The following is a 16,484-nucleotide window of genomic DNA, read 5'->3' as shown; positions in this document are numbered from 1 at the left end:
TATCCTTGCGAGTACTAGACTACATTTGTCCTTTTCTAGGATATATGGATGTTTTTACAAAGGCACTAAAATGGTTTGTAATTTTATTCCATCTAAAAGCATCAAGCCAATTAAGCCCTTCCTGTTTGTACTGGAAGCTAAGATCTAATCATTCTAAGCACGGCACCAATAGATTTATTCTAAAACATGGGAATATCAGTATCTGGAATCAACAGCTAATTTATCTCTTCTAAAATTCCAAACTTTATCATTTACACAAATCTGGCAGAGAAATTAAAAAGTGAACTTCAAAATTAGTATTAAAATCATGCACGCCAAATCTTTTACAATGCACATTTCACTGGATTCTCTTACAGTCACTCCTCTTTCAAAACACACACATGCTAAAATTGCTTCACTGCTGGGACACAATAAAGACACAGCACTTCTGAAGCATTCTGTCAATCTGAAAACAGATTTGAGGAAGCATTAATCCTTATTCCCAGCATCTTCTGTTATCTGTGGCTTACTTACATAATCAAGTAACATCTTCATTTTTTATTTTTAAATTTTTCTTTTTTCTTTAAAAAAAAAGGTGCTTGGAGAAGGTTATATTCTTTGAGAAATAACTAGATGATTATAATCCATTCATACACAATCCTCTCTCCTATTCAATGGCATATACAGTCCCACTTGAGATTAAGCTCTACAAGTATAAATTTTCTCACAAACTGGACTTTTAAGAATACAATGAATTTTTACTGCTACATGTGAGAATTCTGTTTTAATTGAGTTGTAGCTTAAAAGATCGATCCACAGTTTTGAAGACTGGAATTTGTCTTTGTTAGGTTTTCTTTTTCAATTTTTTGCTTTTCTTAAAGAAAAAAAAACCTTGCATTTTCTGAGTGATCAGGAACTTGTACAATTTTAAGAAACAGCCATCTATCTAGGAGAAGTAAAGATTAAATAAACCATCTTCAAAAACTGGCTTCCTACCCTAGAATTCCTGAGAATGCTTGCAAAGATAAAGCAGGAAAATAAATGTTAAACTCAAAACACTGTTAAATGCTCCCAGAGTTAATCTTCATTGAGATATACATACATACATACATATGAGTGTGTGTGTGTATGTGTGCGTGTGTGCGAATATTTATATGAGATAGACACATATGTGCACATGCGCACACACGCACACACTTTTTGGTCTTTTTATGTTTAATTTTTTTCCCTTTAAGCTTGTGATGGAAGAACATTTTAGCTTTTCATTTGTTAAAAAATATTTCACTTCCCTCATTATGTCTTGTAAACAAGAGGGGCTCTAGCACCTGGCTTTCACCATAATATTGTAATGAATTCAACAAATCCAAAGTGCAGATAAAGGGATCAAAAGGCAGGTTGGGAGAGAATGACAACACAATAGTGAACTAGCTTGTGTGTCATGTCACATATGGAAAATGCTTAGGGGCCATGAGGTGCTGCACCTTGATGTTTTTCTAACTCCGGGTCTTTTTCCTATAGTTTATCCTGCATGATTTTAACAGCTAATGTCTAGCAACAAACATAGTTGCTTTAGGAACAGGCATGTTTATGGGCTACAATGGAAACACAACTGGCAGGATTAATAAAAAAAAATCAACTTGCTTAGACAAACAAGGTAGAATAAAAGCAAAATAAGGGAAAATGATGAAGATCCACATATGCAGATTCTAAAGTTTTTAATGCATAACACCTGCTTATGTTGACCTACTTACTTGATACTGAAACAGGCAAATATAAATGTGGGCACCCCTTCCTCTTGTTTTGTGTCAAACAGTTCCCATTCCAAATTAATTCACAAACCTCCCTTTTGATATAAATGCAAGAAAGTTTGTTTTAAACTTGCTATCAACACTTCTATTTATATACCAGATACCACTGTATATTTCAATGAAACTGTTGAAGGAGAAAGATTCTTCTGTTTTTAAACTGTACAATATTATCTGCTACTTTCCAAGTGCTGGAGTATGAATGTGTTTGCTGGTACAGAATATTGCAGCACTTTTTTTTCATTCAGTATAATGCAGAGCTAGTGAAAAGCCAGAGCTAAGTTCTAATACTTTACAGAATATTTGCAACGAGTTCCCTACTTGTTTTTATCCAATCCATCCATCCTGAAAACTGCTTTGTATGAAGGCAATGTTTGCTACAGCTTTTTTCACAATAAGCAATTCTGTTTCCAGTGTACACACTGGCTATCTTTTGAATTAATGATAGATCTTCCCTATCATGCCTGGAGTACTACTATAATGGTTGTTTTTTAAAACAAAGAAACAACAACAACCTTTCTTTAAATACCGACAATAAAAAGCAACAGTACAGGGAAAAGTAAAAATAATAAAGGTGCAATATTTTATAAACAAAAGAAGTCTTTGCCAGTTATATGCCCGCCTAAGCAAACCCTAAGCATGACATACATGGAAAAATAGAGGAAAAAATGCTCAAAGTACACACTGGTTTAAGAACATTCTTAAGTAAACGTTTCTGTCAGTGATGATCTGGTGCTGTAATACACCTAGGCCTGGCACAGGTAACACAATGGGGGAAAGAGAGAACAAAAGTTGCTGCATGTGCTTTCAATAGGTGACAGGCCAGCAAACTACTGACATTTTAACTCTGTCATAACAGTAGATCAAGAAAATATACTTTGGCCTGAATTATTAGTGGGTTTTCCATGAATGGATAAAAATCTTCATACAGACTTCAGGAGTTAATTTTTTAGGATTGCAGAAGCTTCAACCATTGTATAGGTCTTTGTCACAAACAAATGTGATGTTTTTTCTTCTGGTAGGTCCCCAGAAGAAGAAAAGCCTTTTCCATAAGAAATAAGCTTGGGTTCTGTCAATAACTCTTATTAAAGAAAAATATAGTTCTAGGCAAAACAAAATTCTACATTCTCTTTTTCCCTCTCCCATCCCAAAAACCCTAAAATTACATATTGGCATCCCTCTCACCAAATCCTTAGGATATGGCAGTGTTTTGCTTTGTAACAGGGTTAGAACACAATCTGTAGTGCACTTAATACCCTGCTAAAATACCACCAACTAGTAAGATTTGAAACACAGATCAATTTGATTTTTGCAACAGGCACCATCATTTTCAGTTTAAGAATCTAGTCAGATAGGTTGCTGACCAACAACAATGCAGCTTTTCAAGACAGAAATGTGTGTGCGCGCGCACACACACACAATCATGCAAACATACTCTCACACAGATACACACACACACACACACACACACACACACACACATACACACACACAGAGGCAGTTACATGTGCCAGAACATACTGGTATATATCAACCAGCCAATCACAAAGTGTTTTTTTTCCTTTTTTGTTTTTTAAAGTGAGGCTCCGTCAAGTCTTTCCCTCCCAACCCACCCCAATTCTTCTGAACCCCACCCCCAACATAGTAGACCTAAGGACGGAAACACACCCAGTGCAAACAAAGTTAAAAAGCTATTTTTCAGTATATATGTTTCTTAGCAACAACTTCTGTATAACATGAAAAAGTGAAAAACTAGAAACTAATTTTTTTAAATTTTTTGTGTTTAGTTTTAAATGGTATGTGTACTTGCTTCACATTGTCTTTCTAAGTTGGCGTTCATGATTCAAGTATTTCAAGAGTGATATGTTCTCTTTTTGGATTCATATTCCAAACAAAAAAACTGAAGTTGTAAGGGAGGCAACTATGTGCTCAGACGGTCCTGTCAATGACCCACCTTTTTTCTCTCTCCATTTTCTTTTTTCCTTTTAAAATGTATTTATTGCAAGTTGAAAAAAAAGAAAAGGTCAAGTTAGTGCTGCTGCTGTTCCAAAAAGGTCACGAGGTCAGAGTTGAAAGTTTAAAGTTCAGATTGAATCCGACCCTCCGCCTAGAAGGTCTCCAGGTAGTAAGGGAGCAGGGCTTCCCATTCTGTGGGGATCGTCTACACTTTGAACCCCCCATAAACTTGACGAATAATTTGGAGGCCCCCATAATGAAGCACCAGCAAGGTCACCCCCACTGCTGCCGCCACCACTGTTGCTCCACTGCCCAAGCCCTGTTGACCCACCAAAAAGATTCAAAGCAGGTCCAACTGGATCTGTCTGATTCTGTCCTGCCTCAAGAGACTGCCAGCCTGCCGTGGGTGCACTGGGGGTTGCTGCAGGAGTAGAAGGCTGAGCTTGTGTCAGAAAGCGACTAACTTCCTCGTCTGTTGCAAATTCAGCCAGGATGGTAGTGTTTCCCAAAACACACCTATAATAATAAAAAAAAAGCCAAAGTGGTAGAGTGAAAAGTAATAAACAAACAAGAGTTCAAATGTCTAAAAATGTTGAACACTGCTTGAAACAAAACAACACAGTCCCATTTAAGTCAATAGAGATAAATAATATGAATGGCTGAAGTTCCATCATCTTTCTTTTAATCCCTTTCTCAAAACCTTTCTTTAAAAAGAAAGAAGAAAAATAATTACATAGACTGGGTGCCATTGCATCTTGGGACACTGCAATGAACTCACCTAATAAAATACCCAGGAAATACTGATCTCTTTTATGAACAACTACTATTATCAAATTAATACAAAATAGTTTCTTTGAATGTGACTAAATTTTGTTCTACTGTATACAAAATTAGGCAGATTCTAATTGCCCACTGATAATCCACTATTCATAGTAATATATTATTTTGTCTGATTGTTATTGTTGTTGTTGTTGTTGTTGTTATTATTTTGTTGCTGCTGTCATCTTCTACCTTGCTTTTTATTTCAAGTCTTACATCCAGAAAAGATACTTCAGCAGATAAAAGTGTCTTCTGGAACGTGACACAATACTAGGGATTTTAGTTGGGATGTCAATGGAATAGTTTCCCTTGACACCCGATGAGATAAAAGAAGAAGTAAAGAAGAAATGGGATAGTCAGCCTCTGCATGTGTATTATGGCTCCAATAAAGGAGAATTATTTGTAGCTGAGGGTTGAAATGTCAGTGTTGGTGGGAGTGGTCTTAGAAGTTCTTTAACTGGCCTGTTCACTGTTGGCTTGTTTGGCAGTTCCTTGATTGGGGTATCGTTTACTTGATTGTTGATCTGATGTTACTCTTGGAGTTAATCTATGCTCATTTGGGTGCTTATTGCTGGTGGGGAGGTGTTTCAGTCTTTGGTCTTTTCCATAACTTGGCAATAAACAGCCCAGCCCTCTAAGATCACCCCACCAACACTAATAGGGCAAGCCATCAGAATATAAACTGAGAGCAAACTCCACTCCCTACTAGCACTGATGATGTTACCTAGTTTGGTTAATGAGAAGTCTACAAGAAAACAACCAAGCTCAGAGAGCCCCAAGGTCCCCTGTATTATGGCTTCTTGATTTTGTTTTCTTACATTCATACTATAACAAACACCTGCGGAAATATAATTGGAAATAAGTGACTATCTTATACAGATAGTTTAAAATCTTTGGAGATTCCTGTTAATTTCAAACTACTTTAGTATTATTTAAAATTTAACTAAAATATTTCAAAACTAGTATTGAGAATGCTATTTCAGCTTTTTAAAAAACTTACATTAACAGAAAGTTTTTTTTGTTTGCTTTTTCAGTAATTATCAACTAGCAGAAGGTCATTAAATGGACTTCGTCTACAGTTCAGAGTAGTTCATTCAGATAACAAAATAGCCCATTATTTTCTTTTCAAAATATTGTATAAAAATAATTTTATTCAACTACACCAGAAAAGATACTTCTAGTTCAATAACTAGTAGGATTCCTTTGATAAGTCCACAAGCAAGATACAATAATATTCCTTGTTCAACTAAGCCCAGTATCTTATTCAGAAAAAGTATGAAGATGTTTCTGTTCATTAAATTATCCATTTCCCTGTATAAACCATCTAAGCCAGTGCCTATGACTTAATTGTGCAATAGCAAAGTTATAACTTAATTAGAAAGTGTGTGATGTACCCCCTTTTAGTTGTTTTGAAATTACTTCCAAACAATGTTTCACTGTATAATGAGGAAGGAAAATTTCCAACCACTTTTCCATGTCATAATTTTTCTTAAGAAAGGATTTATCATTTCCCAGATCAACAATTTTCAATCTTACAGAACAGAACGTTCCAAATGTTTCAACTTTTCTGCATTAAGAAGAGCAGTAAGTCATGGATATTTGTTACTCTTTACAGCCTTATGACAATCATTTAAAAGTAAGGCTATTTTTTTTGATCATACGTTTCTATAATACTAACTATTTATGAAAAAGGTAATAATACAAATCCCAATTTATAATTCTAAATGACTTTTGAACACTTTATTGCATTTCTAAAACTGCAATTGTGGTGAGAAGAGCAAAATATAATTCTATCTGGGAAAACTTATAACATTAATTTTGATTTGCAATTAATTCAAGTAAAAATTATGAATGGCAATTAAAATCTCAGTGTTGTTAATTTTCCAAATTTTAAATTGGTGATCTTGAAGATGAATGCATTTGTAGAATGATAAACTTTATCAAGAAGGAAGCTAAATATTAACTTGTCAATGGATTTCATCCATCTCTCTTGTCTAGACTCACTATTAAACGCAAGTTCTATTCAAGTATGCACAGCATACCAGGGCCATCTCTATTCAAAGAAATGCATAAAAATAATAGTTTTCAAAAAGAAACTCTTCTGTAATTATCAGTCATACCTGAATAATGCATAGATGAAACAAATGAACCAGGAATGTTATATATTGACAAAAGAAGTCAATGAATGTTTGTAGATTGTTACAAAACTCACATGTGCAGTGCAGTCTGGGCCTTAGCTGCCTCCTGCTTGGTGCTGTACCGGATAAGGGCGGTGCCTTGGGTCAGGTTGAGATGGAATGTCAGCAATGGACCATGCTGCATGCAGATGGTCCTTAAAGTTGACCCATCAATCTTAAAAAGAATAGCAAAGACAGGCTATTAAAATAAAGAGACTGAGGTTTTTTTCATCATTTAAACATACTAGAAATAATATACAGAATGAAAAGCAATCAGGCAGCATATTATACAGGTAGTCCTTGAGTTGCAGCAACTAGGATCTGAATTTCTATTGTTAAGCAATGCGTTTATAAAGCATGTCGTCACCTGACTGCATTGCTTAGCAAGGGCAGTCTTAGTTGCAGTCATACCCCAGGATTGTGTGAGCTGTTAAGCACAAAAGGGCAGAAATACCAGGCAAGTATGTGAATGGATAAGAGTTTAGGTGGGCAGGAGTGTATGTGCTGTAGGAAGATTCTATGGTGTGCAGGCAGGTACTCCACTGTGATGATGGGTACCATGGGCAGGCACTATGGTGTGGGCAGGCAATAAAGCAGCAGAAAGGGAAGGACTTCCTGCCTGCTTCCCCATTGACTTTGCTTGTGAGAAGCTGGCAAGAAATGTTGGAAATTGTGTGAATGTGGCTCACTGTGATATCATAATCACAAGCCAGGTATCAAGTGCCTGGATTGTGATTATGTGATAGGACCTAATGTTGGCTTGCTCAATTGAAGCCAGTCTTAAGCAGTCTTTACACACTGAGTGGCTATTCATAGACTCTTAAATGTATACAAGGAAGGAATCTGCATAATTGTACTGGTGGGAATTATCTAAGATAAAGTTATAATAAAGAGTTAAAATCAGGCATATATAGGCAGTTATTCTATCTGAAGTTCAAAAATGTTTTGACAGTTGTACTAGAAATATTCTATAATCTCACTAAGGAAAAAAGAGGGAAGAAACTGGCAGTTATGATTGGGTGCAGAACTGGAAATAACGGTGATAAATCTGACACTCAAGAATAAATTCTTTGGTTTTTAAGTATTGTCATATTGAAGTAAGTACAGGGCAATGGCCTTTGAAAAAGCACAACACATTATCTACAAGATTTAGTAAGAAAAAGGGGATGAAAGTAGAAATACCTGCGGAGTGAGATTGTGAAGAACCAGCCAGTAACTGGGACGTACAGAACCACCATCACTCCAAGTAGAGGCTGCAAAATATTAAAACAGCAAGCATTTGTACTCATCTTAATTCATGATTTAGAAACAAAATAAATCCTATTCTTTATAGGAACTATTTAACTTGCCAAGAAAGTTAAGGCTGGTTGTTTATCTGCAATTGTTCAAAGGGTCATCTGCAGAGAATTTAGAATCAGATTGATATTAAGAACATTTTATTGCTAACTGAAAAGGCTTTTTTCTTTTTTGATGGCAAGTCCACCTCAAGTACCCAACAGTTAAAGTAACAAGGCTCCTCAATCCTTTCTTCTGCTTTGTTCTTAACAGATCACTGCAGCAGCTATTTATACTAAAGCCAAGAGCAATGCACAGTGTCTGCAGTGGAAAGGAAGGTGGATGGTTAGACACACATGAGCATTACACAAAAGGTATGGAAACAAGTTTTCTTTACTTTCTGTACTTCTACCTTACGGCAAAAGAATAAGAACATTAAATCAGTTTCAAGGAGGGTAGGGCTAAAATTAGATTAAACTAAAATAAATATTAGCATCCAATATCAGAAAGTAGTGTACAATTTTTACTGGCTGAAGTAAGTTTTGTGAGCCCTGTCAAGGGCTGGGCTCTGACCTGGGGTATTATCCGTTTGCTTCCATTATTTTGAAGACAAGGAAAAGTTCTTGTCAGCAGCTTTTTAAATAAAAGTACTAAATGCTGATGGTGAGCTTCTACCAAAATATTATTTGCACCTTTGTGTATTCAAAATAATTTTTTTTGCATGCTTTCAAAACTGATATGTGCGACTACACAGATTATTTATTTCAAGAACATACATATATACTTATTCCTCACAATTACACAGTATTTCTAGAATTCTCATGATTTTTTTCTCATTCTATTTTCTCAATAAAATTTCAATTGATTTTTATAGATTAGGTAGTTTTTCATTGAACAAACTTAAAAATCTCTTATCTGATCTATTAATACACTCTTCTTTGGCATATAATAATCCTAAAAAAAAAAAAATATTCACCAGGGGCAAGCCTTGAATCCTGTGCACCCCATCCCCTGAGTGAGCGGGGTGCTGTGCTGCTCCAAGGAGAGGATGTTTTCGGATTACTCAGACCAGGAGGTGGGCGTGGCAGCCCTGTAGTGTTTCTTGAGGAAATATGGTTTTTCCATAACTTGGTAGAGAGATGAGCAGGATTAGGTCCTATGGGATCTGGGGACCATGTTGATTTGTAATCACTGAATTTTGCTGAAACAAATAAAAGGAAAAGGTGATAATTAACAGTCATTAATAAACACATCACAAATCAAGTGCTGTTTTTGTCAAAGGCTATTTGTATAAAATGCTTGATTTTAAAAAAAATCTGAAGCAATACATCTGGGTCATCTGTCATCACTCTACATTTGACTAAGAAAAAAAAATAAAGGCAAGTCTCTAGCTACTTTATGATTTTCTTCCATAACAAGATGACTACCACTCCATGCTTTACAGAGGGGGTGGTAGAAGATTTGGAGAAAATAGACATTATGAAGAAAATGTATGGTATTTCTTTTTACTTGACAGAAGTTCCTACAAAAAAGAGGACCAATCCTCCAACATGTACATTATTCTAGATTACATTCCTTTCAAGCTTCCAAACTTTCAAAATTTGCTAAAGGGATGTGATGAAGTTTTTGCTTTGGTTAAGTAAACTGTATTCATTGTTGGTACTTCTTTATTTTGTTACTAACTTAATTATTACATTCTATCATTACATTACTATTAAGCAAACAATTATTCTTGTTTTATGGGACAGTCTATTAAATCATGTTGGAGGTGGTTCATGGACTAATATTAGATTTCACCTCTCCCCCTGCACATCTTGCACCCTCCCCTCCCATCTTTTAATCATAACTTTCTTTTTTTACTGTTACAGAGAGACAGAAAGACAACTCTCTTTTATTCTCTTATACCTGAAGTGCTATGAACATTTGTGAAAGAATTGTCAGAGGCACTGTAGGGCCAGGCACCAGGTGAAGGCAGCGAGGTGTTGAGGGAAGAATTAGACCCTATGGAAAGTAATGGAGGAGGAGAAGAAAACTCAGTGATACTCAAATCTGAAAAAAAGCTTTCTATAAATGACATGAATATAACATGTTAAAATTGTTTCCATTGTGTATATGCCTTTTGAATTAGAATCGTAGCAGCTTTCATGTTTTCATATCTTAGAATTTACATTTTTGTAAATTAAGAGGTAAAACAAGATTTCCAGTTTGTACTTTACTATCTTGCATGGGCAATTCTCAATTGTTCACATGGCAACATGTCACACTCCCAGACAAGCCTTTCTCCCCTCTTTTTCCTCCTTGCGACAGATTTTAAAACTAATCACATAAGAAGGGAAAAAAAGAGTTGCAGTGAAGAATCAGCACTTATGAGAAAAATTAAAGCATCAGGAATTTTTGGGCCACTCATTCAGCCCAACCCATCTTATAAGGTTCTTATTGTGGGAAAAATAGAAGGAGGAACGAGCACTATATATATATATATATATATATATATATATATATATATATATATATATATATATATATATATATATATATATATATATATATATATATATCTATATATATATATATATATATATATATATATATATATATACACATACACACACACACACACACACACACACACACACACACACACACACACACACACACACCACCTTGAGTTGGAATAAATAAAGGGAGGATATAAATCAAATAAACTTTTCTTTTCAGTAAATAAATCTTTTTTTCCATAATTAGTCAACCAACAATTAGGCTATTGCTTGTACAGGTAGTCCTCAACTTATGACCACGCAAAATTTCTGTTATTAAATGAGACATTTGTTAAGTGAGTTTTGCTCCATTTTCCGATCTTTCTTGTCACAGCTGTTAATCACCATAGAAAGTTAGCAACACGGTTGTTAAGTGAATCTAGCTTCCCCGTTGATTTTGCTTGGCAAAAGGTTGCAAAAAGTGATCACATAACCTTGGGACACAGCAATGGTCATAATTATGAGTCAATTGCCAAGCATCTGAATTTTGATCACATGATCATGGTGATGCTACAAAGGTCGTGTGAAAAGGTTCATAGGTCACTTTTTTCAGTGCTGTTGTAACTTTGAACTGTCATTAAATAAACTATTGTAAGTCAAGGACTATCTGTATTGTGCATGGCTCTAATCCTAGCAACTATAGAATACATATTACAATCCAGCAAACCTGTGCTGTTATCCCGCAGAAGTTGGTGATCCGTATCTACAATGGGGGCTGTGACTGTACCTCCCAGCACACTTCCTGGGGTCACATAAGGGTCAGATTCTGGATCAATGTTTGGAATACCTTTCCACGGCACTCCTGGCTGAAATTCTGAAACAAAACAGTAAATACTGCTGTTTAAAATAATGTGTTTATGATATTGTTCCAATAATACACTGTATTCTGCAATAAGCAGAATTATGTATCTCAAAATGTTATAGTTTGAAAAAAATCTGTATTAGTACAGATAAAATATATTAATTTTTTTAAAAAAATTGATTACAATTGTGATGGCACAATTATACCATAAAATTTCACCAAGTTATTTTCTCCCTTTCTTTCAGAATTACTAAACTGAACTGAACATCCTAAAGAAATATTACATTATTCAAGATGGGTTTGTGTATATGCATACCTTAATATGATGTAGTTAACACCATTATTTAATTCCATCAGGTTATCCAAAAAATTACATGTTGTTTATGACTTGAAAAGCCTTAGGAATCTATTAACCCCATAAGAAATGTATGGAGCTGACTGTTGGGGGTGATACTCCAATATTATTATGTTATGATCCATCAAGTCATCTTTGACTCGTGGTGATGAGAAGAACATGTTCTTGCAGACTGGGAAACATTTTTGGAAATGGTTTGATATTTCCTTCTTCCTAGAGCTAAGAGACAGTGACATTGGCCTATATTTTATCTTCTTCATAAAATGATTTATTAAACTATTTTGGATGAGTAGTTTGTTAAACTCTAAAGATCAAAAGAGAATATATGCAGTTGTGTATGAACATGATGGAATCAAGGATGGTTTGTAAGATCAGAAATGATCTTACAAATAGGTATAAATATAGGTACATATAGGTATAAACTAGTTCAGTTATCTCCCTGTTTTCTTATCTCAGATCTTTTTAAAAAAATATTTTAATCCTGCTTCCCCCCCCCCATACAACTCAAGACAGAGAACCTACCAATACTCTTTCCTTCTCCAATTTTTCACAGAACAATCACCTTGTGAGGTGAGTTGGCTGAGAGTGTGTGACTAGTACAAAGTCACCCAGTCAGCTTTCATGCCCAAGGCAACACTAGAACTCACAATCCCTTGATATTTAGACCAATACCTTCACTGCTACACCAAATTGGCTCTTAAGGCTTTCAGTCTTTGATATATTAGGCTTCATATTTCTTTCTGTGTTTTGTATAATGTTCTCACTCCAAAAGGGAGTAGCTAATGTGTATTATGTTGTATTTGATAACTGTACAAATACCTAGTGGGAAGAAATTAGCAACAGAGATACGAATCAAAGAGTATGTCACAGAAAAGATGATGCAGATGAAAAGAAAAAACTAAACTGAATACAAGAAGATAATTTTAGTCCCATCCTATATGATGACTTGTCTGGCTTCAAGATTTATGTCAGCTTATTTTTTGTATTTAAACCAGCAGCTTCAGCTAACTTGTAACTAACTATCATGGGATAATACTAAATAATTTGGTAAACTGTAGAAAACAATTATTTGAATTTGAATATACAAAAGCTTATTCATAACTAAGCAATTTCATACAAATTCAGATGGTCAAATAGTGGAAGACTTAGAATCAAACGACAGTGTTTGCTCAACAGTCGAAACTGTACAAATAAGTTAACATATAAACAGGGATATCATTCCTTTTCCATCTACTCATTCATAGAGCACACTGAAATTACCTGGTGGCCAGCTGGCATTGCTGGATTTGCTTCCAATTTTACTTGTTGGTGGGGATTTGGCTGGTAGCCAACTATCACCAGCAGGACCTGTATGGCTGCCCAGTGGGTCGCCAGGAATTATGTCAAATTGGTTATAGGGAGATCCCCCTCGAGCTTTTCCAGGGGGCACAATTGTCCCTGGAAAACAGAAGAAAAATATGTTCTGATAGAAGATGATCAGGCTGGTAGCTGAGGCTGTTATCATATTGTCACCAATGCTATTATGTAATTCTATATATTGAAATATAGCTGACTTGTGCCTTGGATACATATGAAAGCTGGAATAAATTCATTCAAGCAGGCCATACGGGTAGAAAGTAGAATCGAATGCTACAAGTATATTTTATTACTGTCTAGAGTTGCTTGATGGCAAGATGGGTGGAACATAATTTAATAAATGAATAAATAAAATTTTGCTTCAAAAGTTTTATCTATTAAAATCAGATCTAGTTTAAACAAATGCTACTAGACTCAAGCACATTATCGTAGCATGTTCAGGTTATTCTAATAGGTATTTCACTAGCAAAAAGAAGTTGCTTTCTGAATGTATCACTAAGCGTTTCTGACCATCTAAGATGGAATTTCTCACCATTTTTGTGCATACTGGCATCTTGGGAAGCTACAGGTGGCAATCCATCCATCATAGAAGTCCACTGTTTAAAGCGAGATTCTGTTCCAGTTTCTTTCCCTCCTACCATGCCATAATCCATGCTACTTGAACCAAAACCTTTAAAACAGCAATGCATTTAAATGCATATATGAGCAACTATGATGATAGGGATAGTGCTAATGAGGAAACCTATACACCTTTGCTCAATTTAAATAAATCTGTGTAAACAACATTGTTCATTCTCTCCTCTAACCTGCACCTTAATGTAATGTAAGCAATTCTGACATTAAAAAAAGAACATGCTGTATACTGACCAAATGATCACATAAAGACTTAGAATATATTAACCTATAATTTAAGCAACACAAAACACATTAATTGAAACAGTACAATTATGTTCAAATATTCACTAAAAATATAAGTAGTCCTCAACTTACAACCACAACTGAGCCCAAAATTTCTGTTGCTAATTGAGACAGTTAAGTTAATTTTGCCCCATTTTACGGCCTTTCTTGCCACAGTTCTTAAGTGAATCACAGCAGTTGTTAAGTTAGTAACATGGTTGCTAAATGAATCTGGCTTCCCCATTGTCTTTTCTTGTTAGAAGCTTGCAAAAGGTGATCACGTGACCCAGGGACGCTGCAACTGTCATAAATATGAATCAGTTGTCAAACATCCAAAGTTTGATCATATGACCATGAGGATGCTGCAATGGTCATAAATGTGAAAATGGTCATAAGTCAGTTTTCCAGTGATATTGTAACTTTGAATGGCCACTAAATGAACTATTATAAATCATGGAATATCAGACTTTCCTGTTCTTGCAAACACAAGTATGTAACCCAGATATTCCCACGTTAGTGGGATAGAGACCTCTCTTATATCAAGTAAGAGCATTGTCCCATTTACTCTGGTATTGTTAATAGTGGCTAGCAGGGATTCCCAGCATTTCAGATAGAAGTCTTTCTCAGCATTATTTGCAGATGACAGGAAATGGGCTTACAATATTTTACATGCATTATGACACAATTAATTGTTCATTTATATTTAATCAAGTCCACTTTTTAAGTGATAAAATAAAACTTTTAAAAGAACATGTGGTAGAATTTTTTTTAATAAATCTTGTCACAATCCATTCTTATTATGAGTCCTCAAAGCTATTTGAATAACTTATATGTACCCTACTGAGTGCAGGAAATAATTTAAATTCTAATCCCACTCAATATATTCATCATTATCTACGTATGTAATTTATATCCCAGTCTGATCGAAAGAAAAGGAAAACTGGAATTAAATACTGAGATTTTCTACGGATTTCAATTCTGAATTGTGACTAGATTAGGTTCCTGTATCTTTCTCTAGTCTCCCTTCGAAGCGCTCACAATGGTTTATAGATGATTCTTAAGTAGAGATCAGGTTTCATTCCTCACTAGGAACATGTCTGTTGAACACTCTTTGGAACCAAACCCACAGAACCTTTCCCTCTTTTTTTTGGTTTTGTTCAGGGCTTGAACACAAAACATCTCATATATAGAATAACTTGTATCACAAACAAGAATAATAGTAATAGTAATAATAATAATAATAGTAATAATAACAATAAGAAGAAGTTAGAAGGGATCTTGGAAGTCATCTAATCCAGGGCTTTTCAATCAGTGTTATGGTACCACCTGTGGTACATTGGCACCTTGCAGGTGGTAACGCGACCATCCTAGAAAAGTGGTAGCGGAGGAGGGGAATGAGCTGAACTGGTGGCAGCACTGCACAAGCCTGAGCGAGAGATGGCTGGAGCTGCAGGGTTGTCAGGGCTCAGCAGAAGCATCAAGATCAGTGCCGTTTTCCAGCTAATTGGTGCTTCTTCGGGGCTGTCAGTGGAAGCGCTAGAATCAGTGCCAGGCTCCAGTTGGAGCTCGGCGCTGATCCTGGTGCTTCTGCTGAACCCTGAAGAAGCACCAATCAGCTCGAATGCGGCACTGATCCTGGCGCTTCTGCTGAGCCCAGAAGAAGCGCCGATCAGCTGGAATGTTGCAGCATCTCCAGAGTCTTGTGATTTATATTCAGATGCTTGGCAACTGATTCATATTTATGATGGTCAGTGTCCCAGGGTCATGTGAATTGACCAAAACCTGCTGCAACCACCCATCAGACGGGGGGAATAAAAACCAAACAGCCCCCCACGCCACCCCTCAACAGAAATTCTCACAACAACGAAAACTTCGGACAGGAGGAAGAGTGGCGCCGGGTGGGCAGGCAGTTGTCTTGCTTGGCTGTGGCTTGGGGGGCACTTTTTTCAATGCCATTGTAACTTCTAAGAGTCACTAAGCGAACTGTTGTAAGTCGAGGACTACCTGTACCTTATATCACTTTTTTCATTTTTTTTTTGTTCATCAAGTTTTTGACACCTTGCTAGGCAACTGGTGGTACATGGATGTTGCCATATCCTAAAAGTGGTACAATAGGTGAAAAGGTTGAAAAGCCCTGATCTAGTCCAACCCCCTGCTCAGGCAGGAAACCCTATATCATTACAGACAAATGGCTGTAATTCCTTTAGTCTCTTCTTAAAAACTTCCAGCATTGGAGCATTCACTGCTTCTGGAGGCAGGTTGTTCCACTGGTTAATTGTTCTAACTGTCAGGAAGTTTGTCCTTAGTTCTAGGTTGCTTCTCTCCATGAAAAGATGACAGTGTATTATATTGTGGAAAAACCATAAAGATACATTATGTATAGAAATTTATAGTGTAGCAGCCATTAACTAGAAATCAGAGTATGCTTGCTTGACCTTTACTGATTTTTTTGTTTCTATTCTCTTATACATAACATTATTTTCATAAGAAAACAGAAAAAGATTAAACATCTATAAAAGGCCATAA

At 35.8% G+C, this 16,484-nt stretch overlaps 1 protein-coding gene across 1 annotated transcript in view; it reads right to left on the bottom strand.

Annotated features, from left to right (window-relative positions):
- Positions 1-6,767: 6,767 nt before the first annotated feature.
- The window catches only part of TNRC6B (trinucleotide repeat containing adaptor 6B), a 57,971-nt gene continuing 48,254 nt past the window's right edge, over positions 6,768-16,484 (bottom strand). The window contains exons 12-18 of the mRNA XM_039335524.1: positions 13,594-13,731; positions 12,966-13,142; positions 11,216-11,362; positions 9,917-10,012; positions 8,988-9,212; positions 7,919-7,989; positions 6,768-6,911 (exon numbers count right to left, since the gene is read on the bottom strand). Of these exons, the coding sequence (XP_039191458.1) occupies positions 6,768-6,911; positions 7,919-7,989; positions 8,988-9,212; positions 9,917-10,012; positions 11,216-11,362; positions 12,966-13,142; positions 13,594-13,731 (998 nt within the window). The remainder of the gene's footprint in view (positions 6,912-7,918; positions 7,990-8,987; positions 9,213-9,916; positions 10,013-11,215; positions 11,363-12,965; positions 13,143-13,593; positions 13,732-16,484) is intronic.

Source organism: Crotalus tigris, unplaced genomic scaffold (assembly GCF_016545835.1).
Source record: "Crotalus tigris isolate CLP2741 ecotype Arizona unplaced genomic scaffold, ASM1654583v1 scf7180000017644.4837335, whole genome shotgun sequence".
Lineage (NCBI taxonomy): Eukaryota > Metazoa > Chordata > Lepidosauria > Squamata > Viperidae > Crotalus > Crotalus tigris.
This window is presented reverse-complemented; position numbering and strand designations above follow the sequence as displayed.